Source organism: Coturnix japonica, chromosome 16, assembly GCF_054131305.1.
Source record: "Coturnix japonica strain WE chromosome 16, WE-NBRP24, whole genome shotgun sequence".
Classification (NCBI taxonomy): Eukaryota; Metazoa; Chordata; class Aves; order Galliformes; family Phasianidae; genus Coturnix; species Coturnix japonica.
In genome coordinates this window covers 15,802,233-15,820,057 of record NC_140678.1, presented here as the reverse complement: position 1 = coordinate 15,820,057, position 17,825 = coordinate 15,802,233, and the positions used below count along the sequence as shown (strand labels likewise).

Genomic DNA, 17,825 nt, shown 5'->3' with positions numbered 1-17,825 from the left:
CTTGACACAGCTGCGTGACGCGCGGCTACGGCCGACACGTCTACCCGCGGCACGGACGGGAAACGGCACCGGCCGACAGGTCAACCCCGCTACGGCCGACACGTCTACCCGCGGCACGGACGGGAAACTGCACCCTCCGATCGAGCGGGTGGATGGTCGCCCAGGTCTACCCCGCGCCGCCACGAAGCGGAAAGGTGGATGGATGGATGGATGGATGGATGGATGGATGGATGGATGGATGGATGGATGGATGGATGGATGGATGGATGGATGGGGAAAAACCGGGCGAAAGGGGTCCTGGCACGCGCCCGCGCGCGACCAGCCGCACACCCCCTTTCCACGCGCCGGCGCCGTCGGAACCCCCCGAACGGAGGACGGAAGCAACGCAGCGAGCGCCGGGTCTCCCAGCGGGTGCTGGGAGGTTGCACCAGGTAAAAGACCAAGAGGTACCAATTGTCACCAGAGTGGTTCACAGACGGCAGTACCGCACCAATAGGGACTCATTGCTCCCCATTCACAAGCTAATTCGCCAATTAGAGAATCAGGGAGTGATTAGCAAAACTCACTCGCCTTTTAACAGCCCCATATGGCCAGTGTGTAAAACCAGTGGGGAATGGAGGCTGACGGTGGATTACCATGGCCTGAATGAAGTCACACCTCCATTAAGTGCTGCTGTACCAGACATGCTAGAACTCCAGTATGAACTGGAGTCAAAAGAAGCTAGGTGGTATGCCACCATTGACATTGCTAATGCCTTCTTTTCCATCCCATTGGCTGCAAAATGTAGGCCACAGTTTGCTTTTACCTGGAGAGGTATTCAGTACACCTGGAACCGTTTACCTCAGGGGTGGAAGCACAGCCCAACAATTTGCCATGGATTGATCCAAGCTGTTTTGGAACAGGGTGATGCTCCTGAGCACTTGCAGTATATTGATGATATTGTAGTGTGGGGCCATACAGCAGCAGAGGTTTTCAAGAAAGGGAAACAGATAATCCAAATTCTTTTGAAAGCTGGTTTTGCCATTAAGCGCAGCAAGGTGAAGGGGCCTGCCCAGGAAATCCAGTTCTTAGGTATAAAATGGCAAGATGGACGTCGTCACATCCCAGCAGATGTGATTGACAAAATCACTGCTATGTCTCCGCCCACCGACAAGACAGAGACCCAATCTTTTCTGGGAGTAGTGGGCTTTTGGAGAATGCATGTCCCAAACTACAGCCACATAGTGAGCCCTCTCTATCAGGTAACACGGAAGAAGAAGAATTTCTCATGGGGTCCTGAGCAGCAGCAGGCTTTTGAGCAGAGAAAACAAGAAATAGCCCGTGCCGTGGCCTTGGGGCCGGTACGGACGGGACAGGATGTGAAGAACATCCTCTACACTGCTGCTGGAGAGAAAGGTCCCACCTGGAGTTTGTGGCAAAGAGCCTCTGGAGAGACCCGAGGCCGTCCCCTAGGATTCTGGAGTCGAGCATATAAAGGGTCTGAGGAGCGCTACACTCCAACTGAGAAGGAGATCTTAGCCGTGTATGAGGGGGTTCGGGCTGCTTCTGAAGTAGTTGGGACAGAGGTTCAGCTTCTTCTAGAACCTCGCTTGCCAGTAATAAACTGGATGTTTAAAGGACAGGTTCCCTCCACCCATCATGCTACTGATGCCACTTGGAGTAAGTGGATTTCATTAATTACTCAACGAGCTGGAATGGGAAAACTCAGCCGTCCTGGAATTCTAGAAGTGATCATGGACTGGCCTGAGAGTAAAAAAATTGAAATACCACCTACAGAAGAGGTATCACGTGCTAAAGAGGCACCACCATACAATGAGCTACCAGAAAACGAAAAGAAATTTGCCCTATTCACAGACGGATCATGTCGTATTGTAGGGAAGCATCGCAGATGGAAAGCTGCTGTATGGAGCCCCACGCGACAAGTTGCAGAGGCCACTGAAGGTAAAGGAGAATCAAGTCAATTTGCAGAGGTAAAGGCTGTTCAGCTGGCTTTAGATGTGGCTGAACGGGAGAGGTGGCCAATGCTTCATCTTTATACTGATTCATGGATGGTGGCAAATGCCTTATGGGGGTGGTTGCAACAGTGGGAAGATGATAATTGGCAACGAAAGTGTAAACCTGTTTGGGCTGCTGAACTGTGGAAAGACATTGCTGCCCGAATAAGGAACATTGTTGTAAAGGTGCGCCATGTAGATGCTCATGTGCCTAAAAGTAAGGCTACTGAAGAACATAAAAATAACCATCAGGTTGATCGAGCTGCCAAAATTGAGGTGGCTCAAATAGACTTGGACTGGCAGAACAAGGGTGAATTATTCCTAGCTCGGTGGGCCCATGAGACTTCAGGTCATCAAGGAAGGGATGCAACATATAAGTGGGCCAGAGACCGAGGGGTGGACTTAACTATGGACGCTATTGCTCAGGTTATTCATGATTGTGAAACATGCGCCATAATTAAACAAGCCAAGAGGATGAAACCTCTTTGGAGGGAAGGGCGATGGCAAAAGTATAAATATGGAGAGGCATGGCAGGTTGATTATATCACCTTGCCACGATCTCACAATGGTAAGCGTTATGTACTCACCATGGTGGAGGCAACCACTGGGTGGCTCGAAACATACGCAGTACCCCATGCTACCGCCCGAAACACCATATTAGGGTTGGAAAAGCAAATCCTGTGGCGGCATGGCACTCCAGAAAGAATTGAATCAGATAATGGGACCCATTTTAAAAATTCCCTTGTAACCACTTGGGCCAAAAATCATGGCATTGAGTGGATTTACCATATTCCCTATCATGCACCAGCTTCTGGTAAGATTGAACGATTCAATGGGTTGTTGAAAACTATGTTGAAAGCAATGGGTGGCGGAACGTATAAAAATTGGGAGAACCATTTAGCAGAAGCCACCTGGTTGGTCAACACTCGAGGATCTAGTAATCGCAATGGTCCTAACCAATCCAGCTCCCTACGTACCGTGGAGGGAGATAAGGTTCCTGTAGTACACATAAAGAGTGTGTTGGGAAAGACGGTTTGGGTCCTTCCAGCGTCTGGAAAGGGCAAACCTCTCCGGGGTACTGTCTTTGCCCAGGGACCTGGGTGCACATGGTGGGTGATGGACAAAAATGGGAATGTCCAATGTGTACCACAAGGGAATTTGATGTTGGGGGAGTGCAGCCAATGATTTTCCTGTAAATATATAGGTAGAGTCTCAGAAAATATTTCAATTAGATACAGAATAGTTCAATTAGGTATAGGACTTAAGATAGAGTGGATTAATGTTAGGGAAACACTTTTTCTCTATATACCTTAATTAGGCATTCTGTAAGCAAGTTTTCCATCTGGACTCTATATCCTGCACTGGCCATGCATGTGTAGAGCACACATGGAAAGAAGTATAAGTCAAAAGGAAATCTGCTGTGGTGGCTGGGAAAGGATGAGTGCACCTTGATGTGAGGGACGCCCTACTAGCGCTGCCTTTCCCCTCTACCGCTGACATGTTTTCCTTTTTCTGGCAGTTTTGCCATTTTCTCAAAATTAATAAATAGTAGGTTAGGTTATAGAGCTTTGTTCTCAACTTAGGGATTTGTATGGAATAAATATAAATTGTTGAGAAAAATAATTTGAGAAAAAAAATAAACTTTTGTTCCTCTGATTCCTGAAGAAAACATTTCAAAAGTTACTCATCTTTTCGCACAAGACTGACAAGCTCTTCTTGACCCACGCAAACATATTTCTTCCCCTAAATGGATTTCAGAATGGCATTTGCTTATTATATTTAATTCAGAAAACTATGGGATACCGAGATCATTTTAATGCAGCTTAATCACAAGGAACAAATATGGAGAATGTACAAAATCCTGTTTATCTTAAAAAAGCACACACATCTGAGGAAAGCCTGAAGGCAGCTTTCATTTTGAAATACTTGTTTTCAAAAGAGTATTATAATACTTGTTTTGTGAAACATGAAGCGTTCAGAAAACATTTTTAGCCTCAATCCCTGTAGCTATGACTTGCCCAGAATTTCAGTTCTCGGTTCAGTTCCATGTTCTCAGAACTACAGTGCGAAAAGAAATTCTCATCTCCTTCATCCTCTAACAAAAAAAAATAACATTTTGGTTTCTGCCCCTATCATTCGTCAAATCATCAAAAAATTCAGAGGGATATTACAGTATGGGCAAATGATCACTATGCTGAACAGAAAAAGGACTCTAATATAATTAAATGATGCAGTTCCAACAGAGCAAGAATGTTCTTAGCACAATAGCTGCCGACAGAGTCATGAAACTGGCACATCAGATCCTTTACAAGTTCGCTTAGACAGGAGATCATAGCTTAAGCATACCTAAAAAGCTGTCTAAGTTGTGCTCTAGAAAAGTGTGTAGTAGAATAATCCCACTCCAACACACTGAAATTATCTATGATTCCAAATTAGAAGACATCTCTGTGATTGCTACATCACCTACTTAGTAAACTGTAAGCCAGCCAAACACAGAGATCTTTGAGGACAAACTAAAACAGAACAGCAGGAAGACCAACAAGAATGACTTGGTAGAATAAAAATATACCTCAGTACTTTCAACCTCCTCCTGCAAATAGATGAAACCTCCAGTCTGTTTGGACTCCTTAGTAGTTTATTTTAAGCCAAGACTACAGTATAATCGCTTACCGAAGAAGCAGGTATATCTAGAGGGCCAGAAACGACAGTGGAATGCAGCTTCCTTTTGGATCGTTTTGGCTTGGTCTCTCCTTCTTCGAGCCTTTCAGGTTCGTTTGATTTAGGAGAACTTACTGCTGACATCAGCTTCTTGGCTAGAAGAAATTTGTTTTGATACATAAACCAATCAACTTACTGGTTTTGTGAGTCTTTAAATCAATGAATGCAAAAAAAGCTTTGTACCAAACTTGGTTTATAAATGACACGTAAAATTTAAGTGAAAATACTCAGAAATTGTATTTGTTCGTCGAGGTTCTTTATTGCTTCTATAGCTGAAACAGTTTATAGGTTCAGGTACGGCAGCTTAAAGCACGCATTAAAATGGAGTATGAAAGACAATCATGGCTCAGAAGTCGCTGGAAGTCAGAAACTTCAGCAGGAGTTAAACAACAGGCCTAACTTTCGTGCTGACAGAAGCACAAGACAGAACCAACTTTCTCTGTATACTTGTAGGTTTTCACAAATGTAATAATGAATCTCTGAAGAGACGAATAAATGCATTTACTTCATAAATCAAAGGACAACTTAACATGGCAGACAAGTTCTCTAAGAACACATACATTAATAGCCTACAGCAGAAACAAGCCATTCTACAATGTCTAGAAAACATGGAATAAAACTTATTCTACACCAACCTTTAGAGTGTGTAATAGAAGGAGAGCTTTGAATAAAATCTCCAACTTTTTGCAGTGTTTCATCCTTCTTTTTAGTCAGTCTTGAAGCATGTACTCGCTTTCTCAGGAAGTAGTCTTTTCCGGATTTCTGTTCAACAGAGATGTGAACATGTGAAACAAGAGCATTGTTTAAACTTCATTTTAGTTCAACGTTATTTTAAGTTGACATTTTGAGCTTTACTACTGACACCTCTGTTCATTATGCTGATGATACCACAACGGCAAGTAATGTAGACAGTTTTATACCCTTTAGGGAGTTGTCAAAATCTCAGCTATTTCAAGGCCTACGTTTCTTAAAGTTTCTTAATAAGGCAGTAGTTTCTTTAAAAGTAGCTCCCAAGCTGTGGAGTTGTTTCTTACATAAGCTGTTCTAATTACATAAAATAAACAAACATACAAAACAGAAGACAACAGATGGGAAAAATCTACTACTCATACTCTGACTATGCCAAGGATACTGGTATCACATGTGAACATCTGTTTTTAATAACTGCCATGCATATTAATGATATGAACCTTAGTTTAATACAAGGGCTTCACTTACAAAAGCACACGATAATACACTAAAGCTTCTCTTCCCAACTATTCAGTGTGCAATATCCTTCCCTCCAAATCGTTACACAGTACAGCCATTACACGCTCTGGGGACAGACTGACTTGCCCTTTGGTTAGCTTATGGAATTTAATAGGAAGAGCTCATAAGCATGTAAGATTCCCATTCAGGTATACACATAAGGATAAGACACTGCTTCTTTCGTGTGACCACACAATTACAGGAAGTCCCAAGCTAGCTTCAAAACTAGAACAAAAACCAACCATTTTCTCGTCACTTGCAGAGGGTGAATTAAAAGCCATGACAGATTTTGTATTTTTCGTGTTCTCACTTTTCACAAAATCCTGGGAAAATAAGACAAGTTTCAGCCATGATTCTTTTGGAAAGAACAACTGATGTCACAAAAGTGAATACTTTAAACACTTTTGCTAATAGTAGGGAAGTATTTGCTAGTGGTAACTATTCCACTGTAAATCAAATAATAAATAAGCATTCAATTATAAAAACAGGACATTAAGATATCAGTATTAGACATGATGTCTAAAAAGCTGATTTATGTCTACAGGTTTCAAAGAAAATACACAATGGAGTTAAGAGAAATTCCCTTCTCTTAAACCATTATCACTGAGCTTGGCTATTAGTTTTGTTCATTAAAGCAGTTCATTGATTAAATTCTTCAACTACTTTACTGAGGTAGAAATAGCATTTTTTAATGCTTAAATGAGAATGGTAAAAAGGCATCAGATATTTTGTTTTCTGTTGGGTCTAGGTCATACCTCATCCATGTCATCACTTCTTTTCTTTTTTGCCTTAGGCATTTTCACTCCTAAAGGTATCATGCTGCCGTGCTGCTTTATCTCCATCTTATCAGGTTGCAGAGGTGTCAGTGGGATTTCCAGCTCTGGTTTTGGGAACCGACTAGTTTTGCCATTTTCTGTGGACACTCCAGATGAGTTGAGGACAGTTCCCAAATGATCCTGATAGCACAGAAGAATTTTAAGTGCAAGTGTTAAGGTAGCCGTGAGATTAAAAAGCTATAAAGCATCTGGAAAAGGATATGTAAGCATTCGATTTTCCTGCTGTAAGAACACTTGTAACAGAAGGAGTCTATTTCAGTTACAGCAGAGTTTTACCCTTCTTTCCTAGAACTTGTTACATTTAAAATTATTTCCAATCTATGATCACAAAAAAAGTTCTCCATGTTAAACTGAGCCTGATACTTTACAAGTCATTTTTTCTCAAGGGCACAGACAACTACACTTTTTTTTAATAGAGAATGGTGGTAGAACTGACACGATTTTCTTCATCTCAACTCTGCTGCGTCAGAACTGGGCAGGAACAGGAGCATTTGATTCAAGTGTTCGATTAACTTCCAGCTTAATCTTAGGGAATTTGCCCTTCCTCTTCTACACTAGAGATGTTATTTACATAAGTAAGGTCCAGCTGGCAAGGTGCAAGCCCAGTGCAAGTCATTAAAGAACTCCATTGCTATCTTTTCCCTGGAGAGAATACAGACATTCAAGCAATGACACCATACTTAACTGAAGGCTATCATGTACCTGCTCATGGTCAAATGGCAGCAAATGCACAGCTAAGTGACAGGGAAATGTCAGTATGCATTTCCCCAGCAGCACTTCCTGTCCACAATCCACCCAATCCTGTTTTTCTCAACAGGAACAACAAAGTCAGAACTGAGATCACCTGGATTCCTCCTTCTCTATGGCAGGAATTCAGCTAGCATATCAAAAATGAGTTCAGATGCTGGTTGAACACATGGAAGACAGGCTGCTGGGGACATCAGAAAATGGTAGATGGCGGCTTCTACTGCTGCTAGTAACTAGCAAACTCCAGTGTCCCAAACACAGACTAGCAGCTTTTACTATTTACACTGTTCCGACCCCCTGAGGGGAGTCTTCTTCCTCTCAAAAAGTTACCAAAGATTGTAGAAAGACAAAAAGTAGTCAGAGCCACTTTATCAGGCTCTGCTAAGAATCTGAATGGAGTTATCACCACCCACTGTATTTCCAAGAATTAAGTGGGTTAATAAATACTTTGTTTTTAAAATATATGTAACTGCTATTTTATGAAAGTTAGCAATTAAAAACTTATATAGGAATGATTAACATCATCTGCTAACAAAACAATATCCAGAAATCCTGCAGAGGAAGAAAATAAGTTCAATTTGCTGTGCCTGTTTCAGTGGCTCCATGAATTTTTTCCAAAGAACTTATCTAATCATGAGCCACTTCATAAGCATTAACATGAGGAGAGTTTTCAACAGCAACTGACAAAAATTCATCACACAATTGTTTCAACAGCTTTTATTCCTATCAAAGGCTATAAAAACAGGTGATCTGATCACCTTGAAAGGGATAAATAAATTAAAACTTGGGAATTGTTTAGAGAACATGAGATCTTTTCCTACTCATTCCTTATCAAAAGCAATACAATCACAACATTTTCAGATCTGAAGTTTCATACTAACCTCAGATTCATTTAATGAAGTGAGGCTCCTAGTACATGGACGTGACAAATAATTGCCTTCAGCTTTGCATCTTAATGGAATACTTTCTCCAGTTTTAGTTTTGCTTTGTTGTTTCCTAGGCTGTAAATATTTAAAAGGAGTAAAGATTAGGCTATGCATTAGACCTCCAAAATATCTCGAGTTTTCTAAAGTTACAGTGTAAAACCTCAAGCTCAGACGCCACATGAACACGTAAGCTGAAACACAGCACAAGTGTGGGAAGGTAGTAACATCTATTCATTGTGTGATCTTCAGATACACCCTACTGGGTCTCACTAACAGTCTCAGGCAGTATTCTGCCTCCAAAAGAGAGAAAGCGAGACATTATTTAGGGACAAAATCTGTAACGCTGGTCGTTTTGTCATCCATTCCCCCCATACTCTGCACGCTCACAGCTGCTATGTTAGAACACCAAAGGCTAAACCTCTGCCTAATCTTCAGCATCCACATACGAATACATGGAAAACTGCATGGAAAAGTTCCATAATGTACACAGAGAGATGGTGTTCTAGTAAATAAAATATTTTGGAGAAGATGAGAGCTCATGTTTGAGTGGAAGACAAAAAGAACCAACAAGTACTCATCACTGAATATGTAGTTAAAGGACTATATGCTAAGAAAAATGATTCCAGCTCCAGTATCTCCTAGGAAAACAGAAGAACAAAAAGGGGTTAACAAGATGTTAAGTACTGACTTTCTATAAATATAATCATACCTTTTCATTTACAGAGTCATTCCTTCTACTTTGTCTTTCTTCAAGTAAAGGTATTTCTGGCAAACACTGAGGGCTACTGTGGTTAATGTGTTGTTTTAATTCCTTTATAAAGTCATCTTTGTCAGCCAGTTCTTTTCTTAACTCTTCTATCACAGTTGCATTATCCTAATAAACAGTAAAAACTGCTGAGTTGTGGGATTGGCAAAAGGAATTAACACACACAAGCAGTATTGCAATTACTTAGTAGCATCAGTTTTAGAATTGCAGGCTAGAACACTTAACTATTCAAGAACAGTAACATTTCACGGGTTTGTACGGTCACTGTTACAAGTGCAGTAGTCACAGAATTGCCTGGGAAGTTGTAATACAATATATTTTGATTCTTCTATTTTACTTATGTGCTTCAGCCTTCATCTCTCTTAAGATATAATAACCCGAGCTTTTATTTGTTCCCAAATCCTCGGTACTGTGAGAAAGTCGGCAGCTGTAGGGGAAGTTTTGCTATGAGAACATCTTTCTTCTCAGAGAAAGTGAATCCAAACATTCTCAAAAGAGCACAACTCATTTAGTCTTCTGTTTAGCTTCTGAAATTCTATGCTACGGCTTAGATTGGCTATCCTGATTAAAAGCTGGATGTTGAAATAAGAAATGCAACTTCCAGAGATCATCCCCCCTCTGCTTTTTGATGCTTCCCTTAATCTCTCTCCACGTCCCCTTCTGTCTTTTCATGCCATTGTAGATACTACCTCAGAGAAAGCAAAGAAAGTAAGAAACCTGAGACAGAACTACTGTCTGAGTATTGAGCCTAGCTTGGGATTCGGAAATGCTGCGAATTATCAGAAAAAGCTACAGATGTCCAGTCTGACTGTAGGATCGTAAGCATCAAACTGACATCTGCTTATCTGAACTACTGAAAAAATTGAAATTTTAGTAATTAACAGAAATTCTGTTTCTGAAGAACAAAAATAAAAGCTGGTGCTTTTTTTGGTTAGTTGCACATGATGTCAATACGACAGTGTTCAAGAACAGAACCACACCCAGAATACAAAGAGCAGGTACAGGAGTTTTACAGAATTTATGGGTAGCTAATCAGGTAGGAGGAAAGGAGAGCTGACCTTGCTTGAATCCTTTAAGGCAGATTGTCTCAGTTCTGCTATTTCTGTCTCTTTTTGTATGGCATTAGAAGCCAAAGTTTTGAGCTGTTCTTCCAAAGCTTCTACTAACTGATCTCTCTCCTCACGCCACTTTTGAAGAATATGGTCCTTTTCCTCCAGCTCCTATATTTCATGTTGAAAGAAAAGCATACACAGTAAAAACAAGCAGAATCTTTAAGACAGAATAGAATTAATAAGTTTTTCATATAGCATAAATAAGGACTCAAGCTGATAAAAAGAGTTTATGGTAAGACATTTCAATTAACATATCATGATGTCACTCAACAAGATCAGGTTATATGCATGTATTACATATGTATTTACTATGCAGATTATTGTATTTAAAGCAATCTGCCAGTGCTCTGTAGTGACTAATTATTTGAATATCTTTCATGGTCTACCACTAATTTCAGTTGGCCACTTTCATTTTGCTCCAATTTTTTTTTTTTTTTTTTGACCTTTTTCCTGTTGCTTGGAAAACCTGCATCATTCATTTAATAAAAATTTAGAGCAAGTAAAATACCCATTTAAGTTGTTGGATAGTATAGTCTTTATAATCCAGCTCATCCTTAAACTGGTTATTAATCCTTTCAAGTTCTTCCATCCTGTTCCTGAGGGATTCCTCCACAGAACGCATCGTGGACACCTGTAATGTAAGCACAGCTCACGGTTCATTAAAAGACTTCTATAATCCAACCTGGCCAAATACTTCTTTGTTAAATAAAGAGGAATTCACAAACAAGTGCTGAGCAGGAAAACGACAGCAAGTGCAAGGTTACCAAGGAAGACATGAATTCATTTTTAAGCTTCAATTTTCCACCCCAAGCACACCCAAAAAACTTTCAGACTAAGATCCTGCAAAATGGGTTTTAAGATATCTTCTTGTTTAATAATTAAATTTTAACTATTAGCATCACTGAAGCTGAAATTGAAGAAAAAAAATATACATGCTTATATTAAAGAGCCTCTGGAAATTAGTCTATTTCTCTTCAAGTAAATAGCATTCTTCTTCCCAGTTATCAGCGTTTTTTCACAAGACTTATGTTTTAGGCTTTGGAGTTACAAACCTCGCTTTGTAGTTGCTGAATTTGTTTCTCGGCATCAGAATGTTTGTCTTTTAGATCTGCATACTCTTCTTCTTTCCTCTGCAAATCTTTTTTCAAATTCAGTACAAGGGCAGAACTCTCAGAAAGAATATTTTCTAGCCTTATGTTAAAAATAAAGAGACAAAGAACATTACTGTTACACATCTCATGGAAACAGCAATTACAGCTTAATGCATGCCCTGCCTGTTGGTTTCTATTTGTAAATAGACTCTTAAATCTATCTAGACCAGGGACAAGATTTAAACAATTACTTTTGAATTTCAGCTTGCTTCTCATAATCAGATGCTGAAGCAATAAAGTATTCAGATGCTATTCTGAGGGATGTACAACAAAACCACCAGAAATCCCCATATTATTCTTTATTTTCTATCTTTTCAATTTGCTGAAAATCATAGTCGTCAACTTGTAATGAAGCTATGTGAGATTACAACTCACACAAGTCAGGAAGATTGTCTTGTGAATCAGTTACATGAGCAAATAGAAAAGAAAATTCAGGACTTTGAAGAAAAGACTGCAGAAGATCAGAGAATGATTGCACAATTTCAGGAGGAAGTTGCCAACTGTGAGGTAAAAATAAGAGAGCTTGAATATCGCCTGGAGGCTTACAAGACAATGGAAGACAATGTGTCAAAACTCAATGAATTACTTAAAGAAAAAGAATCTATTATTGTTAATCTGGAGACAGTTACAGCAACTCTTCAGGAGAAGTCTGCAAATGCAGACAAAAAGGTTGAAGAGTTAAGTAGCAAAGAAGCAAATCTGATTCAAGAAGTTGTGCAGTTGAAAAACAGCTTAGAGCAGATGAAACACTCTCTTCGGGAAAAGGAGAAGAGTGAAATGGAGAAAGTGCAACGTATAGAATCGTAAGTAACCACTGAGTTAACTTAGAGCCCTTTGAGAATGAACTAGAGTTAAAAATAGTTAATGGGAACATCCCTTCGACTTAATGCATTTGCATGCTTATCAATGGCCAAACTACTACTTTAGGATGCTTTGGTATGCTACTTGAGTTCCAAGGGAAAACAGGAGTGTGCAAGGAAATAAAGAATAATATGGGGATTTCTGGTGGTTTTGTTGTACATCCCTCAGAATAGCATCTGAATAATTTATTGCTTCAGCATCTGATTATGAGAAGCAAGCTGAAATTCAAAAGTAATTGTTTAAATCTTGTCCCTGGTCTAGATAGATTTAAGAGTCTATTTACAAATAGAAACCAACAGGCAGGGCATGCATTAAGCTGTAATTGCTGTTTCCATGAGATGTGTAACAGTAATGTTCTTTGTCTCTTTATTTTTAACATAAGGCTAGAAAATATTCTTTCTGAGAGTTCTGCCCTTGTACTGAATTTGAAAAAAGATTTGCAGAGGAAAGAAGAAGAGTATGCAGATCTAAAAGACAAACATTCTGATGCCGAGAAACAAATTCAGCAACTACAAAGCGAGGTTTGTAGTCAACTGAGATATTTTTTTTCTGTAAGATTATGCTTGGCTTTCTGCTGTTAAAACTTCTCAAACTTTAACTATGAAGCTGGAAATTTCACACTAGTGTGGCTAGCAGCAAATCTTAGGTAAAGTTGCCATTGAAGCTCTAGAGGTGACCAGAAGTTAAAACATGGTTTTGCATAGATAATGAACAGAGGAAAGTAAAGTTGGTTGGTAGTCTGGAATAAGGTTTGTGAAGAGAATAGCTAATCTGCCTCTGGAGGGGACTTGTTATTATCTCTACGTTACTGGTGACTTGCCATTGGTATCCGTGGTAACTCCAAAGCTTGGTAGATGTGAGCCCCCGGTACACAGCCCAACTATCTGTACAGATGTTCAGGACGCCGTCACCAGGTTCTTTATGGCCTAAAACAGGTGATTATTTTGAATTGTTGTGTTTTGTCCTATACAGGTGGTCTTATTTAGGACTGATTCAGAACACCGAGCACAGTCATGACACCCGTAAACACTGGTTATCTGCTTATGCTGCTATGGGAATCCCACATACTACAAAAAGAGATAATGGGCCTGCGTATACCTCTAAGGCCACTCGAACTTTCCTCCAAGAAGGGTGTGTTAAACATACTACAGCCATTGCTCATTCTCCCACTGGACAAGCTATCACTGATCACATTTATCAAACATTGAAATCCATTCTTATTATTATTAAACAAAAAAGGGGGAATATGGGAGACACGCTACAAGAAATATTATGCAAGGTTTTGCTTGTTTTGCTTGTGCTGAAGTTTTTGAAAATATTATGTAAGGTTTTGCTTGTTTTGTTTGTGCTGAATTTTTTGAATCGTGTTCATAGAGATACAGCTTATGTGGATCGTCATTTTGAGGCTTCCCCAGTGCTAAAGGAACAGCGTATGGTTAATGTTTGGAATATGGCCATAGGACTTTGGGACTGTTCCCTACCACTGACAACTTGGGGTCGTGAATATGCTCGTATTTCCACAGGGACTGGCCCTATGTGGGTTCCAGCATGATATCTTCGGTCTCATCTGAAGGCAGAAAATAGCATCCAGCCTTCATAGTAATTGTAATTGTGTGTTTCTTACTTAGTGGTATTGCTTTGTAACTTGCTGTGTTATAGATAATATTAGTAATAGTTTGACATAGTGTGTGATTTTCTGTTTTACCAATGTAGTCTCAAGATTTAGAATTTAAGGCATTAGCTAGGATGTTGTGTGCTTCTTCTATTTTAGTAATAGATCAGATGTGTATTAAACAGGATTTGATCTAATCAATGCTAGAATCTACAGGAATAGCTCTTTTAATGTTTTAGTACTGTTTGGTTATGATGTTATTATCCTATTAATTAGCTTTTCTTAATTTGCAAAGACAAAACCTGGAAAGGAATCCCAGACAAAGAGATGACCCTGTATCATAGAATAGATACCTCTCTTACATCCAACTAATTGGGATTTTTGAAATATAACCATGCATCATTTTAGACAAAAGTGCACGCTAATAGAACTAAATTTGATAGTTTATTCTGTTTTCCAAGCAGGTGTTCCACTTGGGCTCTATATCACGCACTGGCCAGGCGGATGTGGTGTACAACTGGAAGAAATCCTTCAGACCCTGAATGCAGGAGAGAATCTGTGATGGGTGAGAGAGGAAATGTGCACCTTGAAGCAGGGGACGCCCTGCTGGCACTACCTGTCGCATCCACCACCAACATGGCTTGCTGTTTCTCAAGGGTCAATAAGTAATAATGCCCCTAGTGATACTCTAGTACGTTTGTCCTCTAAAATTGGTTCTATTTGACATGTTACTTCATAAAATTGCACGATCATTAATCAATTATTAGCCCGGATAACTCAGTTGGTAGAGCATGGTTATGAGCATCTTAAAAGCATTTATTGCACAAATTTTAGTGGTCATTAAAATCAATATATCAGAGTATATGAAAATTGAAGACTTTTCCTGATCAGTTACAGATTAACACAATGGGACCCTCATGGATTTATTTTCAGGTTACAGAAACTTAGGTTGCAGTACAAACATGTTTGTTCTTTTTAGTGGGTTTAACAGTAATGTTACGTTGTATTTGACTTGTCTCTTTTTTAACTTTTAGAGTATTGTCAATCGAGGCCTTGATTGAGTTATAATAGTTATGTTATTAATTTAAGTAGTGTTGCTATTCTATAGGCAGTATTGTAAGAAGAATTATACGGAGCGTCCGTCATGGATCCAGATAAGTTCACAGAACAGCAGCTACAAAGCAGGATAAAACTACATGAGAACTGATTGAACAAATGAACTGAACTGCTTGTTAAATATGATTAATCGGTCGTTAAATCAAACCCTTTTTCAGCCTAAAAGAAAACGGGGGAAATGTAGAGAGTGTTTTTTACAGCTAGTTAGCTGAGAAGGGTCGTAAACATGGTGCAGCTAAGCAAGCAGCCATAACACCTGCAAGGACAGCAAGAACAACAGGATGCCCTGGGATGGTGAGAAACTAGCCATGGTTCTGGGAACTCAGCAAGGGAGTAGCTTTCAGTTGATAACAACAAGCTGTTAAGATACTCGGGGATAGTATGTAATTGGGAACCAATGATGAGCTCCATTTTGCAATATGTATGAGCTAATTATCCGTATTATAAATGTACACGCAGCCAAGGAATAAATGAGATTCGCTGATCATATGTCAATGACAGGTGTGGTCGTCTGCTTTTCTCCCGCCGTTCTGCAACAAACACCTATATACAAATTTAAGAACACAACGCAGTAACTGTTACTGTTTATTAACAACCAGTTTTAATAATACGATAAAAGTATGTCCTGAGAAAGGGAAACAAACATGCTTCTTCAAGGTTTTTTAGCTGTTCTGGATCTCAGCCGTTGCTTGATGATCAGATGATCACTTTCCTTCTTTTGTTCCTCAGATTCCTGAAGAAAACATTTCAAAAGTTACTCATCTTTTCACACAAGACTGACAAGCTCTTCTTGACCCACGCAAACATATTTCTTCCCCTAAATGGATTTCAGAATGGCATTTGCTTATTATATTTTATTCAGAAAACTATGGGATACCAAGATCATTTTAATGCAGCTTAATCACAAGGAACAAATATGGAGAATGTAAAAATCCTGTTTATCTTAAAAAAGCACACACATCTGAGGAAAGCCTGAAGGCAGCTTTCATTTTGAAATGCTTGTTTTCAAAAGAGTATTATAATACTTGTTTTGTGAAACATGAAGCGTTCAGAAAACATTTTTAGCCTCAATCCCTGTAGCTATGACTTGCCCAGAATTTCAGTTCTCGGTTCAGTTCCATGTTCTCAGAACTACAGTGCGAAAAGAAATTCTCATCTCCTTCATCCTCTAACAAAAAAAATATAACATTTTGGTTTCTGCCCCTATCATTCGTCAAATCATCAAAAAATTCAGAGGGATATTACAGTATGGGCAAATGATCACTATGCTGAACAGAAAAAGGACTCTAATATAATTAAATGATGCAGTTCCAACAGAGCAAGAATGTTCTTAGCACAATAGCTGCCGACAGAGTCATGAAACTGGCACATCAGATCCTTTGCAAGTTGGCTTAGACAGGAGATCATAGTTTAAGCATACCTAAAAAGCTGTCTAAGTTGTGCTCTAGAAAAGCGTGTAGTAGAATAATCCCACTCCGACACACTGAAATTATCTATGATTCCAAATTAGAAGACATCTCCGTGATTGCTACATCACCTACTTAGTAAACTGTAAGCCAGCCAAACACAGAGATCTTTGAGGACAAACTAAAACAGAACAGCAGGAAGACCAACAAGAATGACTTGGTAGAATAAAGAAATACCTCAGTACTTTCAACCTCCCCCTGCAAATAGATGAAACCTCCAGTCTGTTTGGACCCCTTAGTAGTTTATTTTAAGCCAAGACTACAGTACAATCGCTTACCGAAGAAGCAGGTATATCTAGAGGGCCAGAAACGACAGTTGAATACAGCTTCCTTTTGGATCGTTTTGGCTTGGTCTCTCCTTCTTCGAGACTTTCAGGTTCATTTGATTTAGGAGAACTTACTGCTGACATCAGCTTCTTGGCTAGAAGAAATTTGTTTTGATACATAAACCAATCAACTTACTGGTTTTGTGAGTCTTTAAATCAATGAATGCAAAAAAAAGCTTCGTAACAAACTTGGTTTATAAATGACACGTAAAATTTAAGTGAAAATACTCAGAAATTGTATTTGTTCGTCGAGGTTCTTTATTGCTTCTATAGCTGAAACAGTTTATAGGTTCAGGTACGGCAGCTTAAAGCACACATTAAAATGGAGTATGAAAGACAATCATGGCTCAGAAGTCGCTGGAAGTCAGAAACTTCAGCAGGAGTTAAACAACAGGCCTAACTTTCGTGCTGACAGAAGCACAAGACAGAACCAACTTTCTCTGTATACTTGTAGGTTTTCACAAATGTAATAATGAATCTCTGAAGAGACGAATAAATGCATTTACTTCATAAATCAAAGGACAACTTAACATGGCAGACAAGTCTAAGAACACATACATTAATAGCCTACAGCAGAAACAAGCCATTCTACAATGTCTAGAAAACATGGAATAAAACTTGTTCTACACCAACCTTTAGAGTGTGTAATAGAAGGAGAGCTTTGAATAAAATCTCCAACTTTTTGCAGTGTTTCATCCTTCTTTTTAGTCAGTCTTGAAGCATGTACTCGCTTTCTCAGGAAGTAGTCTTTTCCGGATTTCTGTTCAACAGAGATACGAACATGTGAAACAACAGATGGGAAAAATCGACTACTCATACTCTGACCATGCCAAGGATACTGCTATCACATGTGAACATCTGTTTTTAATAACTGCCATGCATATTAATGATATGAACCTTAGTTTAATACAAGGGCTTCACTTACAAAAGCACACGATAATACACT

At 39.4% G+C, this 17,825-nt stretch overlaps 1 protein-coding gene and 1 long non-coding RNA gene across 2 annotated transcripts; both read right to left on the bottom strand.

Moving 5' to 3' along the window:
* Positions 1 to 4,299: 4,299 nt before the first annotated feature.
* On the bottom strand, positions 4,300 to 6,879 carry LOC146758298 (kinesin-like protein KIF20B). The gene is made up of 4 exons (XM_085517306.1): positions 6,716 to 6,879; positions 6,203 to 6,283; positions 5,348 to 5,474; positions 4,300 to 4,310 (listed from the first exon to the last, which is right to left on the bottom strand). Exons 1-4 carry the CDS (start codon positions 6,800 to 6,802, stop codon positions 4,300 to 4,302), a joined length of 306 nt encoding a protein of 101 aa, XP_085373432.1. The 5' UTR covers positions 6,803 to 6,879.
* Positions 6,880 to 8,373: 1,494 nt separating this feature from the next.
* Positions 8,374 to 10,430, bottom strand: LOC146758297 (uncharacterized). The gene is made up of 3 exons (XR_014934966.1): positions 10,294 to 10,430; positions 9,179 to 9,343; positions 8,374 to 8,544 (listed from the first exon to the last, which is right to left on the bottom strand). It is a non-coding gene; the product is annotated as an uncharacterized LOC146758297 (long non-coding RNA).
* Between the last annotated feature and the right edge of the window lie 7,395 nt (positions 10,431 to 17,825).